General features: G+C 41.5%; 1 protein-coding gene across 1 annotated transcript in view; it reads right to left on the reverse strand.

Annotated features, from left to right (window-relative positions):
- DRAM1 (DNA damage regulated autophagy modulator 1) overlaps positions 1-10,448 on the reverse strand; it is a 30,453-nt gene extending 20,005 nt beyond the window's left edge. Inside the window, exons 1-2 of the mRNA XM_067536202.1 lie at positions 9,694-10,448; positions 1,208-1,275 (exon numbers count right to left, since the gene is read on the reverse strand). Coding sequence (XP_067392303.1) covers positions 1,208-1,275; positions 9,694-9,824 — 199 coding nt within the window. The 5' untranslated portion in view covers positions 9,825-10,448. The remainder of the gene's footprint in view (positions 1-1,207; positions 1,276-9,693) is intronic.
- Positions 10,449-15,548: the final 5,100 nt, after the last annotated feature.

Here is a 15,548-nt window from a genome sequence, read left to right on the forward strand (position 1 = left end):
ATTACATAGCTTAATTTACATTTATTCACATTCTTTTTTTATTATGTTTAGAAAATAATGAATGATGCATTTCTGGCTTACTAGATTTGTTTACATGTGATTTGTGCCAATCTATTGGAATGGATATTCAAATTCAATTCAAAGTGCAGAAAAACAGCATTTTTAAAATGTGCTGGATACATGAAAAAGTTTATCAAAAATGTTTTACATTTAAAACTAATTGATTTATTAAAGGAAGTATTGTTTGTAGTTAGTGAATTGAATGTTTCTGGTCACCATGTCTTTCAAGATTTTAGAACTAGTAGATCTCATTCTCTCACACCTGTTTCTATGCATAGATTGGAAGAGGACAAAAAGCTTTCCTGCTTTTTCAACTCCATTTGAATGAACTAGTCATTGAACTGAACTAGTTGAATACACTGAAATGATTAAAATATTTTCTCTGCACCTGCAGCAAACATGTACTGCTTAATTTTATTTATAATTTATTTTAATTATTTGATATAAATTTAATATATTTATTTTGTTTTATTTATTTATTTTATTAAATTTATTTTCTCTGCACCAGCAACAAACATGTACTGTTTAATTTTATTTTTGCATTTAATTTAAATTATTTTAATGGCTTATAGTAAGTTTAAGCCTCAACATAGGTTGCCAATTTCAAATTTTATTTTAAATGGGTTTATTTTTTTTTTAGAATAAACTTGTATTTAATTTAAATTTTAAAAAATCAGATATTAAAAAAAATCAAAATAATTGATATTTATCCACCTGGCTAAGGAACCTAATGCCAGTGAAGGATCAGGCATTGTTCAGCCCAATGCCACTGCTCTACCACACCCTTCCCTGTCCCACACCCACCCTACCCCCTCCTTGCCCTTATGCTATGGGTTGTGGTGGGAGGCAGCTGGTGCAATCAGATTTATGCCAGCTGACAGTTTTCTTCTACTGGTCATGAATAGCTGCTTTAAGGCCATTTTGCACTGATTAAGAGTCTTAGTGGACCAGAGAATTGACCCACAGTCTACACTCACTGATCCCTAGGCCCCACTCTGTAGTTTCCTTTATGGCAGTTGTGGGGTGGACTCTGCAGTATTCTGTGGGGACTGGAATAGGAGCAGCCAGCTCTGTCACTAGCTTCAGATTCTGATGTTCAGACCGAATTTGGCCCTTGATTTGCTCAGACCAAATACCCCATACATACCTAAAAATGCTGAAATATTAATCATAAGCCCAAAGATGCCACTTTCTGGAGGTTTTGTTCCTGTGTCACTAAAACAAGAAGAACAAAAAAGTTAGTTCATGAAGCTTGTAAGACTGAAGTCCTAAATTATCCTACAAATCACTAGCAGAAAGGTAATTTGTGAGAGATTTTATTTAAGCAGATAGAGAGACATTTAAACAAGGAAATGTAATATCCTCTGTTGCCTGTCTAAGGCTTTACTGGTAGAACTGAATGTTTACTTTGGAGTGAAAAAACTGTTATTTTACCATAGAACACCAGCCTCTGAACTGTAGCCTTCCCCCAATCTATCACTCATATAGAGCTGTGAAGACCTGGATTGACACAAGTTATCTATGTTCAGCAGCTAGTTAGAAGGATATTGGTGAACCTTACTGAGGATAGCACTGTCAATGCCATTTTATATGACATTGGCCAGCTAAGTGAGTATTGTAGTTGAGACAACCTCAACTGATAGCATGCAGGCTTGTGGGAACATATGAATCTGTGTTGGATCCTACAGATAGTTCTGCTATCCAATGGCAGAGTTGTACTCTCTGATTCACACCCCAGCCCTCAGTTCCAATATCCTGCTCTCCCTACATATATGGATCTGCCTTTGATTGATAAAAGGATGAGCAGCTACATTAAAATGTTAGAGCTACAGGGCCCCAATTCTCCTTTCATTTACATAGCGTAAATCGGGACCAACTCCATTGAAGTCAATTATATTATATGAATGTAAAACTGCTGTAAAGGTAAAGAAGAATCAAGACTACAGTGGCTAGCATTCAAACCTGCAATTGGATCAAAACATCACCTCTGCAATTTTCCCTCTTTAGATTGCTATTGGGTTTAACAAAACAATATTATTAGAGGCACTTTGGTAAGATAGTCTCTGCTATATCCACACAAGTCTTCTCTCCAGGAATATGGTGGTCATTTTGTGGCCAAAACGTCAAGCTTCTTGCTAATATTCCAGGAATAAATAAATGTAAGAACACAAGAACAGCCATTCTGGGTCAGACCTATGGTCCATCTAACCCAATATCCTGTCTTCCAAAAGTGGTCAATGCCAGGTGCTTCAGAACAGAACAGGTAATCATCAAGTGATCCATCCCATCACCCATTTCCAGCTTCTGGCAAAGACAGGGTAGGGACACTTCAGAGCATGGTTTTGCATCCCTGCCCATCCTGGCTAATAGCCATTGATGGACCTATCCTCCATGAACTTATCTAGTTCTTTTTTTAACCCTGGCATAGACTTGGCCTTCACAAAATCTTGTTTGTTTTAAATCTCCTGCCTATTAATTTCATTTGGTGATCCCTCGTTCTTGTATTATGAGGAGTAAACACTTCCTTATTTATTTTCTTCACACCACTTATGATTTTATAGACCTCTATCATATCGCCCCTTAGTCGTCTCTTTTCCAAGCTGAAAAGTCTGTCTTATTAATCTCTTCTCCTATGGAAGCTGTTTCATACCCCTAATCATTTTTGTTGCCCTTTTCTGTACCTTTTCCAATTCTAATATATCATTTTTGAGATGGGCTGACCAGATCTGCATGCAGTATTCAAGATGTGTGCATATCATGGATTTATACAGAGGCAATATGATATTTTCTGCCTTATCATCTATCCCCTTCCTAATGATTCCCAACATTGTTAGCTTTTTTGACTGCTGCAGCACATTGAGCGGATGTTTTCAGAGAACTATCCACAATGATTCCAAGACCTCCTTCTTGAGTGGTAACAACTAATTTAGACTCCATCATTTTATATGTATAGTTGGAATTATGTTTTCCAATATGCATTCCTTTACATTTCATCTGCCACTGTGTTGCCCAGTCACCCAGTTTCATTAGATCCCTTTGTAATTCTTCGCAGTCTGTTTTGGTCTTAACTATCTTCAACAGTTCTGTGTCATCTGCAAATTTTGTCACCTCACTGTTTATCTTTTTCCAGATAATTTATGAATAGGTTGAACAGTACTGGTCCCAGTACAGACCCCTGGGGGACACCTCTATTTAGCTCTCTCCATTCTGAAAACTGACCATTTATTCCTACCCTTTATTCCTATCTTTAACCAGTTACTGATCCATGGAGGACCTTCCCTCTTACCCCATGACAGCTTAGTTTACTTACGAGCCTTTGGGGAGGGACCTTGTCAGAGGTTTTCTGCTTCTACTTTTCTTACTGGTCATCTTCTTGAAAGGAGCCACTATTTCACCTACTCAGTAATTTTGGGGACCCTTCATTCTTGGAACCATTGAATGTGACAAACAATTCCTTATTTTATTATGATAGAAAGAAAAGGAGTCAAACACCCAGAAAACTAAAATGGAATATTTAATTGTTTTTAGATTCCTTCTACTCTGACACTTCCATTTATTTACAACCTAATTTTCAAAAGTGGCCACTGACTTGGCTGCTTCAAGTTTTTGACTGCCCAGTTTGGCCTAATTTTCAGAAGTACTGAGCGCCTGTAGCTCTCATTGACTTCAACTGAAATTGTGGGTGCTCAGCACCATTTCCTTATATTGGCCGTCCAAAAAAGCCAAGGCATCCCAAATCAGTGGCCGTTTTAAAAAAAGTTTGGCCATCTTGTTTACTTCAAATAGGAAGATTGGAAATACAATCTCCCTCTGCCTCTGAAAGGTTAATGTCCTAATGTTTGTCTATCACTTCCTTGTAAATTAGGCTAGCTGATCAAGAATGACAACAAACTAGATGGATACATCAAAGATAGTGATGTCAGGCCTTTTCTTTGTGAAGTTGTTGCAACTAATACTGAAAACATCCATGCTGCAGCACACGTGGATAAAAATTCTAATTGGGTCAGAGAGCAATAGCTTAGGACACTTCGACATTTAAACAATTTCTCAGAGTTTCTACAGTCATCTCAGGATGTTAAGATTTTCTATTGATCACATCTTCTGGTTATTATGCTTGTTGAAGACTTGCTACACCACATACTTTTTAATATTCACACATTCCTAGCCTGACAGCAAACCTGGTGAAAACAATAAAGTTGACTTAATTTCCCATTTAATGGTTTAGGTGTATTTGAAAGCCATCCTTAATTTTTGCTTTAGTTATCATGGCTTTTCTAACCTTGAGGTTTTTTTCCTCATGAACCTGGAGCAGTTTTATAAAAATGACAGAAGACTTACTCCCAAAGTCAGCCACTTGTGATAATTCTGAAGTACTTCTGCATATTAGAAACTGCTCTATGCAATCTAAGTACTGAACTGTGATTACTTCAAAGCATTTGAAGGGCTTCAGGTGAGAAGGGAATGGAATCTGCACATGTGAAGTATGCAGTAATTTGAAATTCTGGGAACACTTCACATTTTAAGAGCAGTCCAAATAATTTTGAATTGTACTGAACTCCATTCATTTTTTAATTAAAGACATCTTAAAACTAATTTTTATAGATGAGTTCTACAGTTTCAAAGAGACTCAGTGCTGTATATACTCAAATATATACAGGTATGGGTACTGTGTATTCTGGGACAAAATCATTTTAATTCTATGCTTTTTCACTATAAAGAATAAAATTAACATGAAATAAAAACTTAAAAGCACAACTGATGTTTTCAGGGTCAATATTGTAGATATTTTACACAAATAATTTGCTTTAACCTGTAGTTATGAGAAAGATTTACAATGAAATTACATTCAGAATATAGAAAAATTTTAATGGAAAAAAGCATATAGAGCATATAAAACAAAACCTGCTTTTAACTTCATTTACCATAACGAACAGGTAAGGGTTAACTCACTGGATAAGATGAGGGAACTAGAGAGACGTGATAATATTCATGTTTAAGACTGCCTCTCAGAACTCTGCTGAATCAAAGATTATTTTGAAGTGTGTGGTGGGGAAAGAGAAGGAATATTTAAGATCCAAAATATTTACACTCACTGTCATAAAATACCTTATATGCCTATTATGAAGTCAAATTCTTCTACTTCCAAACAAAATCCCAGCATTTATCACAAGGAATTGGCATGATATATTTCCATACGATGACATTCATTGATTGAAAAACTACCATCTTGCAGAAAATATCCTTAAGAGTCTGACATAGAGTATTCAAACCACCAAGTTAAAAATGAGCCAGAAAATTCAACCCAGTACATTCTAATGAGTGACTTCCAGCTTTTTCAAAGATCAGTTTAGATTCAGAGCATCATAAAGGAAAGAACTAAGGTTGCCACCCGTCCGGGTTTTACCCGGACACTCCGATTTTTGGCTTCTGTGTCTGGGTGCACATAGGGTTGCCAGGTGCCCGTTTTTTGACTGGAAAGTTCAGTAAAAAAGGGGACCTGGCAGTGTCTAATCAGATGTACTGACCGGACACCAAAAAGTCCGGTTACCACAGGGTGGGAGGAGGTGCCGGGTCATCAACCTGCACCAGCTCCTGCTCAACCAGGGCCCTCTGCTACTTGCAGGCAGGCTGCTTGTCAGACTGCAGCAGCTCCCGTCCCAGCCCCAGAGGGGAAGGAGATGGAGATGATCCAGCAAATGAGGAAGGGAGAGGAATGAGTGATGGGGGGCAGGGCTTTGGGGAAGGGCAAGACAGGGGCAGGGGCTCAGGGGTCCAGTTACCAGCAATTAGAAAGATGGCAACCCTAGCATCCATCCTACACCCACTCCCCATTTTAGGTTCTGTATATGATAGACAGTGACGTCCTGTTAGCACTTTCCTACCAAGAGCTGTGTTTAAGCACTTTGCTAGAAAGATGTTAATAGAGGTGTCCTGGCAAGTATAGACAAGGCCTATGTCTTAATATATCTGTTACATCATAAATAAATACAACTGAAAAAGCTATGAGTGGACATATATTGGGTACTTATAAAATAAAAATGAATATAACTGAAAACTTAAACTAAAACCTACAAATATCTTGCTGCTTTGTCTAATTGGAACTCTTGTCTAGAAAACGAATTCATTCTTAATATCCAGTAAATGAGCTACAACTGACATATTGCACCACTGAAATATCTTGCAAAATTCTTCCCCTTTCTCTTTAATCATGCTAAAGTATACTCTTAATCCCATGATTCAACTAGCTATTAAACTAAAGGAATGAACCAAGTACTAAATAGTATAAAAAGGTGTTACAGCTGTTTAGCAAGAATCACCATATCATCCCAAAGAGCATTACATGCTTTATCAGCCTTCTATCAAAATCAATTGAATTCAGAACTATTAAAAAATTGTATGCCAAATTTTGCTGCATATCCTGTTCCACCAATACAATTCTACGCTGCTCTGAACTGATAGTGTTTACTTCCATTTCTTTGTCCACTCATTCAGGAGCTATGGCTGTACAAATACTAGCAGATATGGGGCCAAATTTGTCTAATGGCATATTGTGACAAAAGTCTTAGAGGCAACCTGCAAAGGATTTCAAATAAATTAAGCTTGTGTCCTTCTTTTTCCTGCTGCTTATTGATGAATAAAGAGGGTCTGAAAGATTTTTATCCTGACTATTTATTTTAAATCTTAGACATATCAGGATTATAAAGTTTGTTCTTCCCTAGTTTTATTGGAAGATCTCCTGAACAATACAAAGATATTTATTGTGAGATCTTAATACCTTCATTGAAGGGTAAAGGAGTTGAATCTATAACTTAAGCCTAGTCTACCATTCTTGTACTGATATAACTGTCAGTTAAGAGTGTGATTTTTTTTTTTAAATCAAAAGTTATACTGGCACAACCCCTACTGTGGATATAATTATAACAATATAAAGGTGCTTTAAACTGGTAATCTTATTTCCCTTCCTATATGAGGGGGGGAAAACTATACTAAACACCTTTATACCAGTAATACTGTGTCCACACCAGGGGGATTGTACCGCATTAGCTATACTGGGATACTTACAACAGTACAACTTTTGTGTGTTGATAAGGCCAAAGGCTTTCTGTAGTCAGAATGTTAGTTGCTGAAGTTAAGTAGGTGTAAATAAATACTTGGTGTTTTAAACAAAATAAATCTCTCTTCCCTTCTTAATTAGTATTATGTATTATTTGAATTGCATTAGCCTCTGAAGCGCCCATCAGGGCCCCATTGTGCTATGGAAGGTACATACATACATGTAATTTAAAAATCCCAAATCTCCGTCCCAAAGAGCTTATGCTCTCAGAGCCTAATCCTACAAACATTTAAACACAGAAACAATTAAAGATAAGCATTAAATATTTACAGGAGTAGGGACCATATGTTGAGAGATAAAAAGTGGAGAAAGACAGACCTGGGAGGAGTGGGGGAAGAACAAGGTAAACCGTTACATGACTGTATTTGGTATAAGAAGCAACAGCCATGTGGGGCTGATCTACACTTAAAATTTTTACTGGTATAACTGTTTTAGTTAGGGTATGGAATTTTTTTAACCCAAACAGTTATGCCTGTAAAAGCCCTAGTGTAGATGCAGTTATATTGGTATAAAGGTGATTTAGACCAGGGTAGTTATTCCCCTTCCCATATTGGAATAGCTGTACCATTGTAAAGCACCTTTATACCAACATAAGTATGTCTACACCTTGGTGTTATACCATTACTGTTAAATTGGTACAAGTAAAGCGATACAACTTCCTCATGTAGACAAGCCAATAGGGCCTGATCTAAGGACCACTGAAATCCAAGTCCACGAGAGGCAGTCTATTGACTTCAATGGGCTTTGGATGAGGGGCAAAATTTTTAAAGGTATATAGGCACTTAAAGATGCAGATAGTCACCTACTGGGATTATCAGATGCACCTAGGCATCTAACTCCCATGGAGTTATGCACTTTGGAAAATCCCACTAGGTGCCTATCTATAGCTTTAGGCACCTAAATACCTTTGAAGTTCTGGCCCCAGGCCCTTAATGCCTCCTCATCTTTCTTGTGTCTTTTGATGTCATCATTTATACCAGCTCCCCAGTTTTCACTATGGCCCCGAAGTAGCGAACACTTGCATAAGTGAGTAACTTTATGGGCAGTCTCATGAAACTACTCATGTCCATAAAGTTATGTAAGTATTTGAAGGATTGGGACCATAATCTTCCAGCCTAAACAGGACCTGAAATATTAATATAAAAAACAAGTGGGGGGGGGGAAGAATCTTTACAATCTCTCCTGCCCCACCCTGCCTTTTAGGTCCTCTTTACACATCATAAAGAAGGAAAAAAGGGAACAAATCCATTTCTCCCCTTTGCCAGTCTCTTTTAACCTTCTAGGAACTAAATCAAGAACATTATTCTAAATATTAAATATTAAGTCAAAATTAGGAATAATTTGTATGTAACTTAACTGTACTTCAATAATGAACATAGAAAATAAAAGATAATATTTTAAGGCATTTCACACACGCGCCCTCCCATCTCCTTCTGATGTCATGACTTACATCCCGTGGCTAGTTTTATTGGGAGACTGCTTAGTTATCAGGGAAAAAGAGAAACAAACATTGCCATAAAAAATTGCTTCAGTCTTGGTTCAGTAACCCAGCCCATAAACAAAGATGACATTTATCGACCACAAGACCCAGCAATGAAAAGATCAGCTTCTGGGCTTTCTAAACAGACGACAAACACTGCAAGACACCAGCTCTTCAACGAGGCCAGACTTTCTCCAAGTGCTTGAACGACGTTGCGCTCTTTGGGCCCAAATTCTGCAGTCACTGCACAGGCCAAACGCCCAATAAGGGAGGGAGTTTTACCGCCACTGCAGAGGCTTGGCCCTAGGAGAGGCTTGTTTAACCCCGGTGCCCTGCTTTACACGCCAGCTGCCAGGCAGGCGGGAAGCGTGAGCAGTATGACCGGCATGAGGCGAGGTGCTCCCCCCCGCGTCTCACGATTATGAAGAACAGCCAGGTGCGCCCCGGCGCCAGCACGTGTTTCCTCCCGCTGGGGACAAGCAGCCACCCCGCGATGCGGGGGGCACCCGCCGCTCCTCCTGCCCGAGCACAAGACAAGAGCAACTTCCCTCCCTCGCTCTCCTCAGCTGAGTGGGGTGCAAGGGGGCAGGAGTCTGCTCTTTTCCGTGGGGATGTCAGTGCGGAGCCTCTAAACCCTCAGCCCCCCGCTGCAGCCTCCCCCGGGCTCCCCGGCCTCCAGACACCTCGGCTGCAGCCTCCAGCGGTTCCGTCCGCCCACCACCAGCCCTCCTGGCTGCAGCCTGCACCCCACCTACCCTTTCCCAGTCACCTGGGCTGCAGCCTCCAGCAGTTTCCCGCTCCAGCCCTCGGCCACGCGGGCTGCAGCCTGCCCCCCACCCCCCTTCCCTAGCCTCCCTGGCAGCCCCCAATATGACGTCCCAGCTCCCCGCAGCTCCCTGCAGCCCCACACCCCACTTCCGCGGCGCTGCCCCCCACCCAGGGCTGCGGGCTCGGTCAGAGCCCCTTCGGCTCTGCCCATGCCCCGGGCCCGGCCCCTGCCCCTCCTCTCTAGCAGGGCAGGGCAGGGGCTTAGTCCCACCTGATGTAGGGGACGAGCGGCTCGACGTGTCCCTCCAGCACGGCGATCACATAGGAGATGATGAAGGCGGCCGAGGACCAGCAGACGAGCAGCGCCGGGATGAAGGCCACTCCCGGCATGAAGCACAGCATCCTGCCCCGGGGGCCCGCGGCCGCCGCAGCCGCAGCCCCCCCCCCCTCCGCCCGGGCACGGAACTGGGCGCCGGGCAGCAGGCGCGGGCTGGCGGGGCCGGGCGGGCGGGGAGGCGGCGCGGGCTCTGTTACGGGGGCGCTGAAGTCACAGAGCGGCCGGCACAAGGCTCAGCGGACGGAGCGCGACGGGCTGCCCGCGCCCCCTCTCCAGAGACACCCCGAGAGAGGCTCCCCCGGACCCGCACGGTCTGTGCCCCACAGCGGGCTATTCCCTCTTTTCTCTCACCCCGGGCGGCTTCGCGCTCTTTTCTTCCTCCACACACACACACACACGGCCGGGGCCTGCCCGCCCCTCACACACGCGGGGCGCTGTCCCTTCCCTCACACGCCCATGCCTTCGCTCTCGTCCTGCCCGCACAGGTCCGGCATCCCCTCCCCTCACACGCACGCCGCCGGGGCTGGGTCTCTTCACAGGCACAACACACACGGGGCTGTCTCCCTCACTGACAGACACCCCGTGCCACTCCCACGTTTGCCCCCTCTCTAACCCACACACACACACACACACACCCCACACACACACACACAGCTCTGTTCTACCCCTCACTCTCCCCCCTGGGCTACACCGAGTTCCCCCAGGCAACATGCAGAGCAAGGCTTAGCTAGCTAGTGACCCTTTGGCCAGCGACAGCTGAGTCCCGGGCAAATTCTAAAAGTAAGCCCCCTTCGAGGATTTCTCTTCTCTCCACCCCCTGCTGACGTGGGTCTCTCTTTTTTATGATTTATTGCATAATATTGTAAAGCAGCTAGTACTTCCGTGTCCCAGCACTTCTACGTTCACACAGAGACTTCTCCCACTGGCTTGTTCACAGCAGTTCACTCTACAGCACATGATGGCAAGGTCCCTTTTCACTTTCGTTTCTGCACTTCACTTGGATTGCTGCTCCTCGCTTCCCCGTTTCGTTTCCTCACAAAGGCATTCAGGGCTGGCTGGAGGGAAGCCCCAGCGACACCTGACTCTCAGACTGTTGACTGCAGCAAATCTAACTTTTAGCATTTTTGAGGTTGGCCTGCTAAATCCCCCAATCTCTCTCCACCATTATCATCCACTAAGCACAGAGGTGGCATATGGTATAAGGAGATGAGAGTAGTGAGATGATTCTTTGAGACACATCCAGATGGTAACAGATTTATTTTACATAAAAGAAGAGAGGGGAAGAGGGAGAAATGTCCTAGATCTTTTCCCTTCCCAGCTGCCTTTCAACTTTATGGTACAATGTTGTTATAGAATTAACCAGTGATCTAGCCCACATTTATTACCCTTCTGTTAGCCTCTCAAGATGAGAGCAGCTACACTATCTAACAGGAGGTCAGTTGTAACATTTACCGTCCACACTTACTAACTGGTGGTGCTATGATGTTTGTCAGGAACCCTGGCTGGGTTGAGTTGAGTAAGAGTTCCCTCTACTGAACCTAAGGCTAGCTAGCTCAGCCCTTAGGCTGCTTAATGAGCCAACTGGCCAGTTCCTGTTTGTGGCTGTAAATGCTAGGTCAAATGGCCCACATCATGATCCGTGACAACATGTGGCAGCACACCTGCTAGTTTGGGGACTGCAGTGAGCTGCACTGCTCTGTGAGTGCTTTTGCAAAGTATTTTGATCTGTGACCAGCTTATGTTGATTTATATAAATTTATGTTTGCCAGGCTATCTTTGCAAAGAAAAAGGCTAGATATTTTGTCTAAAAATATGAAAGCTGAGATCTGTATTCTCCTTACTGTTCCCTAAAAGAGGGAAGCCCATGTCCACAGGTTTTGTGGATGCAGCTTCACTAGGAAAAAAGGTGTGTCCTTAACTCATGTTAGCTAACACATGGTCAATTCCTAGTGAAGACAAGGCAGTGTGTCATTTTCACACAAGTTTCCTGGACATGAATTCAGAACACACCCTTTTGCTGAGTAAAAACTAGGCATAAAAGGTCCAAAAGCCAGTTCTGGATACAAGGGGTATGTCTGCATTGCAATGTAAACTCAGGATTAGTGGAACTTGAGTCAGCTGACCCTGGATTATAGAGAACCCAGGGTTTAAGCATCTACACTGATTGGTAACCCTACATTAAGAATTTTCTAATCCGGGCTCACATCTGATGACATTGATGACATTTTCATCATTGGGACCCACGGGAAACAGTCCCTCGAAGATTTTCACCAGGATTTTAATAATTTCTATCCCACTATCAACCTCAGCCTGGACCAGTCCACACAAGAAATCCACTTCCTGGACCCTACAATACAAATAAAGGATGGTCACATTAATACCACCCTATACCGAAAACCAACTGACCGCAATACATATCTTCATGCCTCCAGTTTTCACCCTGGACACATTACACGATCAATTATCTACAGCCAAGCCATAAGATACAACCGGATTTGCTCCGATCCCTCAGACAGAGACAAACACCTACAGAATCTCTATGAAACATTCCTAAAACTACAATACCCACCTGGAGAAGTAAAGAAACAAATTGATGGAGCCAGATGGGTACCCAAAAGTCACCTATTACAGGACAGACCCGACAAAGAATACAACAAAACCCCACTGGTCATTACCTACAGTCCCCAACTAAAATCTCTCCAACACATCATTAAAGATCTACAACCTATCCTAGCAGATGATCCGTCTCTCTCACAGGCAGTGGGCGACAGACCCATCCTAGCTTACAGACAGCCCCCCAACCTGAAGCAAATACTTAACAGCAACCATACACCCTACAAAAAGTCCAACCCAGGAACCTATCCCTGCAACAAACCCCATTGTCAGCTCTGCCCATACATCGAATTTAGTGACAATATCACTGGTCCTAACCACATCAATCACACCATAAAGGGCTCATTCACCTGTACATCCACTAATGTTATATATGCCATCATGTGCCAGCAATGCCCCTCTGCAATGTACATTGGCCAAACTGGACTATCACTACGCAAAAGGATAAATGGACACAAATCAGACATAAAAAATAACAACATCCATAAACCAGTGGGAGAACACTTTAATCTCCCAGGGCACACTGTCACTGACCTGAAAGTTGCTGTACTTCTACAAAAAAAAACCCTCCAAAAACAGACTTCAAAGACAAACTGCTGAGTTAGAAATGATCTGCAAACTTGACACATTCAAACTGGGTTTAAACAGAGATTTGGAACGGCTTTCTCATTACAAGAGGTAAATTGCTTTGCTCACCCATTCTCCCCTTCTACTCAATGACTGTCATTAGCCCTCAAGTACCTGGCTTTCATCCACCTCCCCCATTGTTCTCTATGCACTTGTATATCTAGGTTTCCTATTTACTGTATCATTCTACCTCTGTATCTGACAAAGTGAGCTGAGTCTCAGGAAAGCTTATGCCTACAAAAATTAAATTTGTTAGTCTTCAAAGTGCAACAGAACTCTCTTTGTTTTTGCTGTATACAGACTAACACGGCTACCCCTCTGGATATGATCTGAAAGAATAGTTACAGCATTTTTCTTGAGTTCATTATGAAACAGATACTAGCTATGAAAAGTAGCACTAGTAAAAAAAATTTTGAAGTCTTCATATCAATTCTTCCAAAATCTCTGTTTGCATAGGACACTTGTGAGTTCATAGAGGTAGAATTTTTTCTCCCTGGGAGCAACATAGTAATTGCCATGCCCTGATAGTCCATTTATCTTTCTAGTCTTCCATTGATTTCATTGGGAACTAGGTGCTTAGATGCCTAGCTGGATTTTCAAAAGGCACATCTGTGTCTCCGTCTAAATATTTTTTAAAAAAGCACTGGCCCTATGAGCTTGTTCATCCTTTTTTTCCCTCACTCCTGCATACTGAGCAACTATCTTCAGAGTTGCCCATGATGACACCTGTACCTTTTTCCTGAGCTGTAGCAACTCAGAACTGATCTGCACATACTGGTACATTAAGCTTTTCCTTTCAATGTAAATTACTTAGTGTTGTTGACCCTTGATTATGTTGTGAGTCTCCTGATATTTGATGTTATTCCTAAAGCCCCAGCTCCTAGAGTCAAGTGCTCGGTTTATTAAAAAAGCAAGTTTCTAGCTCATGGTTGCATAGAAAAGTTTGAAAACATGACCAGAGTTTATCGTAAAGCCTCAAAAAACCTGAGGGCAAACAAGAAGAACTCCTTTTATTTTAAAAAAATTTTTATTGTCATGTTGCTGAGATCTCCATTACATTAATGGCGCATAATCACGCTTTAGCAGTCATGTGCCTGACCACATGGACACAATCTTTCTGAGCAGTGCTGGTTTTTATAGGACATATCTGTGTCTCTTGAGGCCAGTGTTCAAGTGTACAATACCCTGCCCATTCTAACCATACCTCAGTTCATCCAGACAGTTCTTCCTATTAAAGATTTATATCATATAAAGAAGACATGGAATCATCCTGCACCAACAGGATCAGTCTCCACAAAGCTTCACTCGAGTGTTATAAAGCAATGATTAGTAGTAATAAGTAATATACTATTTTGTTAATTCTTAAAAATAATCCAACACTCTAAAGAAATAGATATTACCTTGTTCTCACGTGATTACCTGACTCCAAGAGCTGAGGCTTTATGAAAAATACCACACATCAGGTGACTCATTAGTTAGCAACACTGCATCCCTGGAATAGGGAGTCATCTGTTATTCCTCTGCTCAGTTTTTAATCCTCCAGTTTTCAAACATTAGACAGGATCTAAACATCTGTATCAATAGCCTTTGCATTTTTGTAGCTCTCTTAAAAGACCATCTGAGTGTATATTATATTCTATAAGCATCATGGACACTGAATTCCTTTTAAAATACTTTTTGGGTCTGAATAAACTCTAATTATGTACTGCTTTTCCCTTCACTTTTGGTTTGAGGTATGTAGCCCATCTGGGACTATCTTTGTTTCTTAAGCAGTATTTATCCTAGTCTATGGATTGCAATTTCCTTTCTCTGTCAAACCATAACTGATTAATGTCTTTGTAAACATCACTGTTCATGAAACTTAGTTGTCTAGTTCTATCCTTGCAAGGATGTCAAATGCAATGATATTGTATAATCACTGTTACACAAATTCATGTGCTTGGGCTAGTAAGTATTTAGGCTGTCTTGTATAATGAAGAATCAGTCGTTCCAAAAAGTGTTTTATGAAGACAAGAAATTATTTCTCCAAACTACATCCTGACAGTCACTTAGTTTATATTTGATAGCTAGAGGTCACGTTGTATTGTTGATGTCAAGAACTTCTGACTCTCTAGGACTTCTCTCTCTTCACCTTCCTCTTCCCCTCCAAAAAAAAAAAAAATTACTGGCATCTGTCACTTCTCTATTTTTTGTTGTTGCCTCCCTGGTTTTGTTCAGAATGTTGGTTTCATAACAGCAGTTTTCAATTAAAAAAAAAAACTTAACACATGCCCATTAGTATATTTTTATGACCTGTGAATTATAGGTATGCTTATGGTCTTCTCCACTTAGAAATTTTATTTCAGTAGAATCAGTGTAATCTTTATATATTTTATTTCTCCACCATGTCTAACCTCTTCAGATAAATATATTGAGTAATTATGATATTTCATTCATTATCTCATCACATCAGAATTTCCAGTTTTGCCTAGTTCCTCTCTCTGGCACCCCAGCTTAATTGACTCTGCTTTTAAATTTCTCATCTGGGGCTTTTAGTTTTTATTCTTAAT

This window comes from Emydura macquarii, unplaced genomic scaffold (assembly GCF_026122565.2).
Source record: "Emydura macquarii macquarii isolate MOO-44397 ecotype Brisbane River unplaced genomic scaffold, CSIRO-AGI_Emac_v2 contig_3530, whole genome shotgun sequence".
Classification (NCBI taxonomy): Eukaryota; Metazoa; Chordata; order Testudines; family Chelidae; genus Emydura; species Emydura macquarii.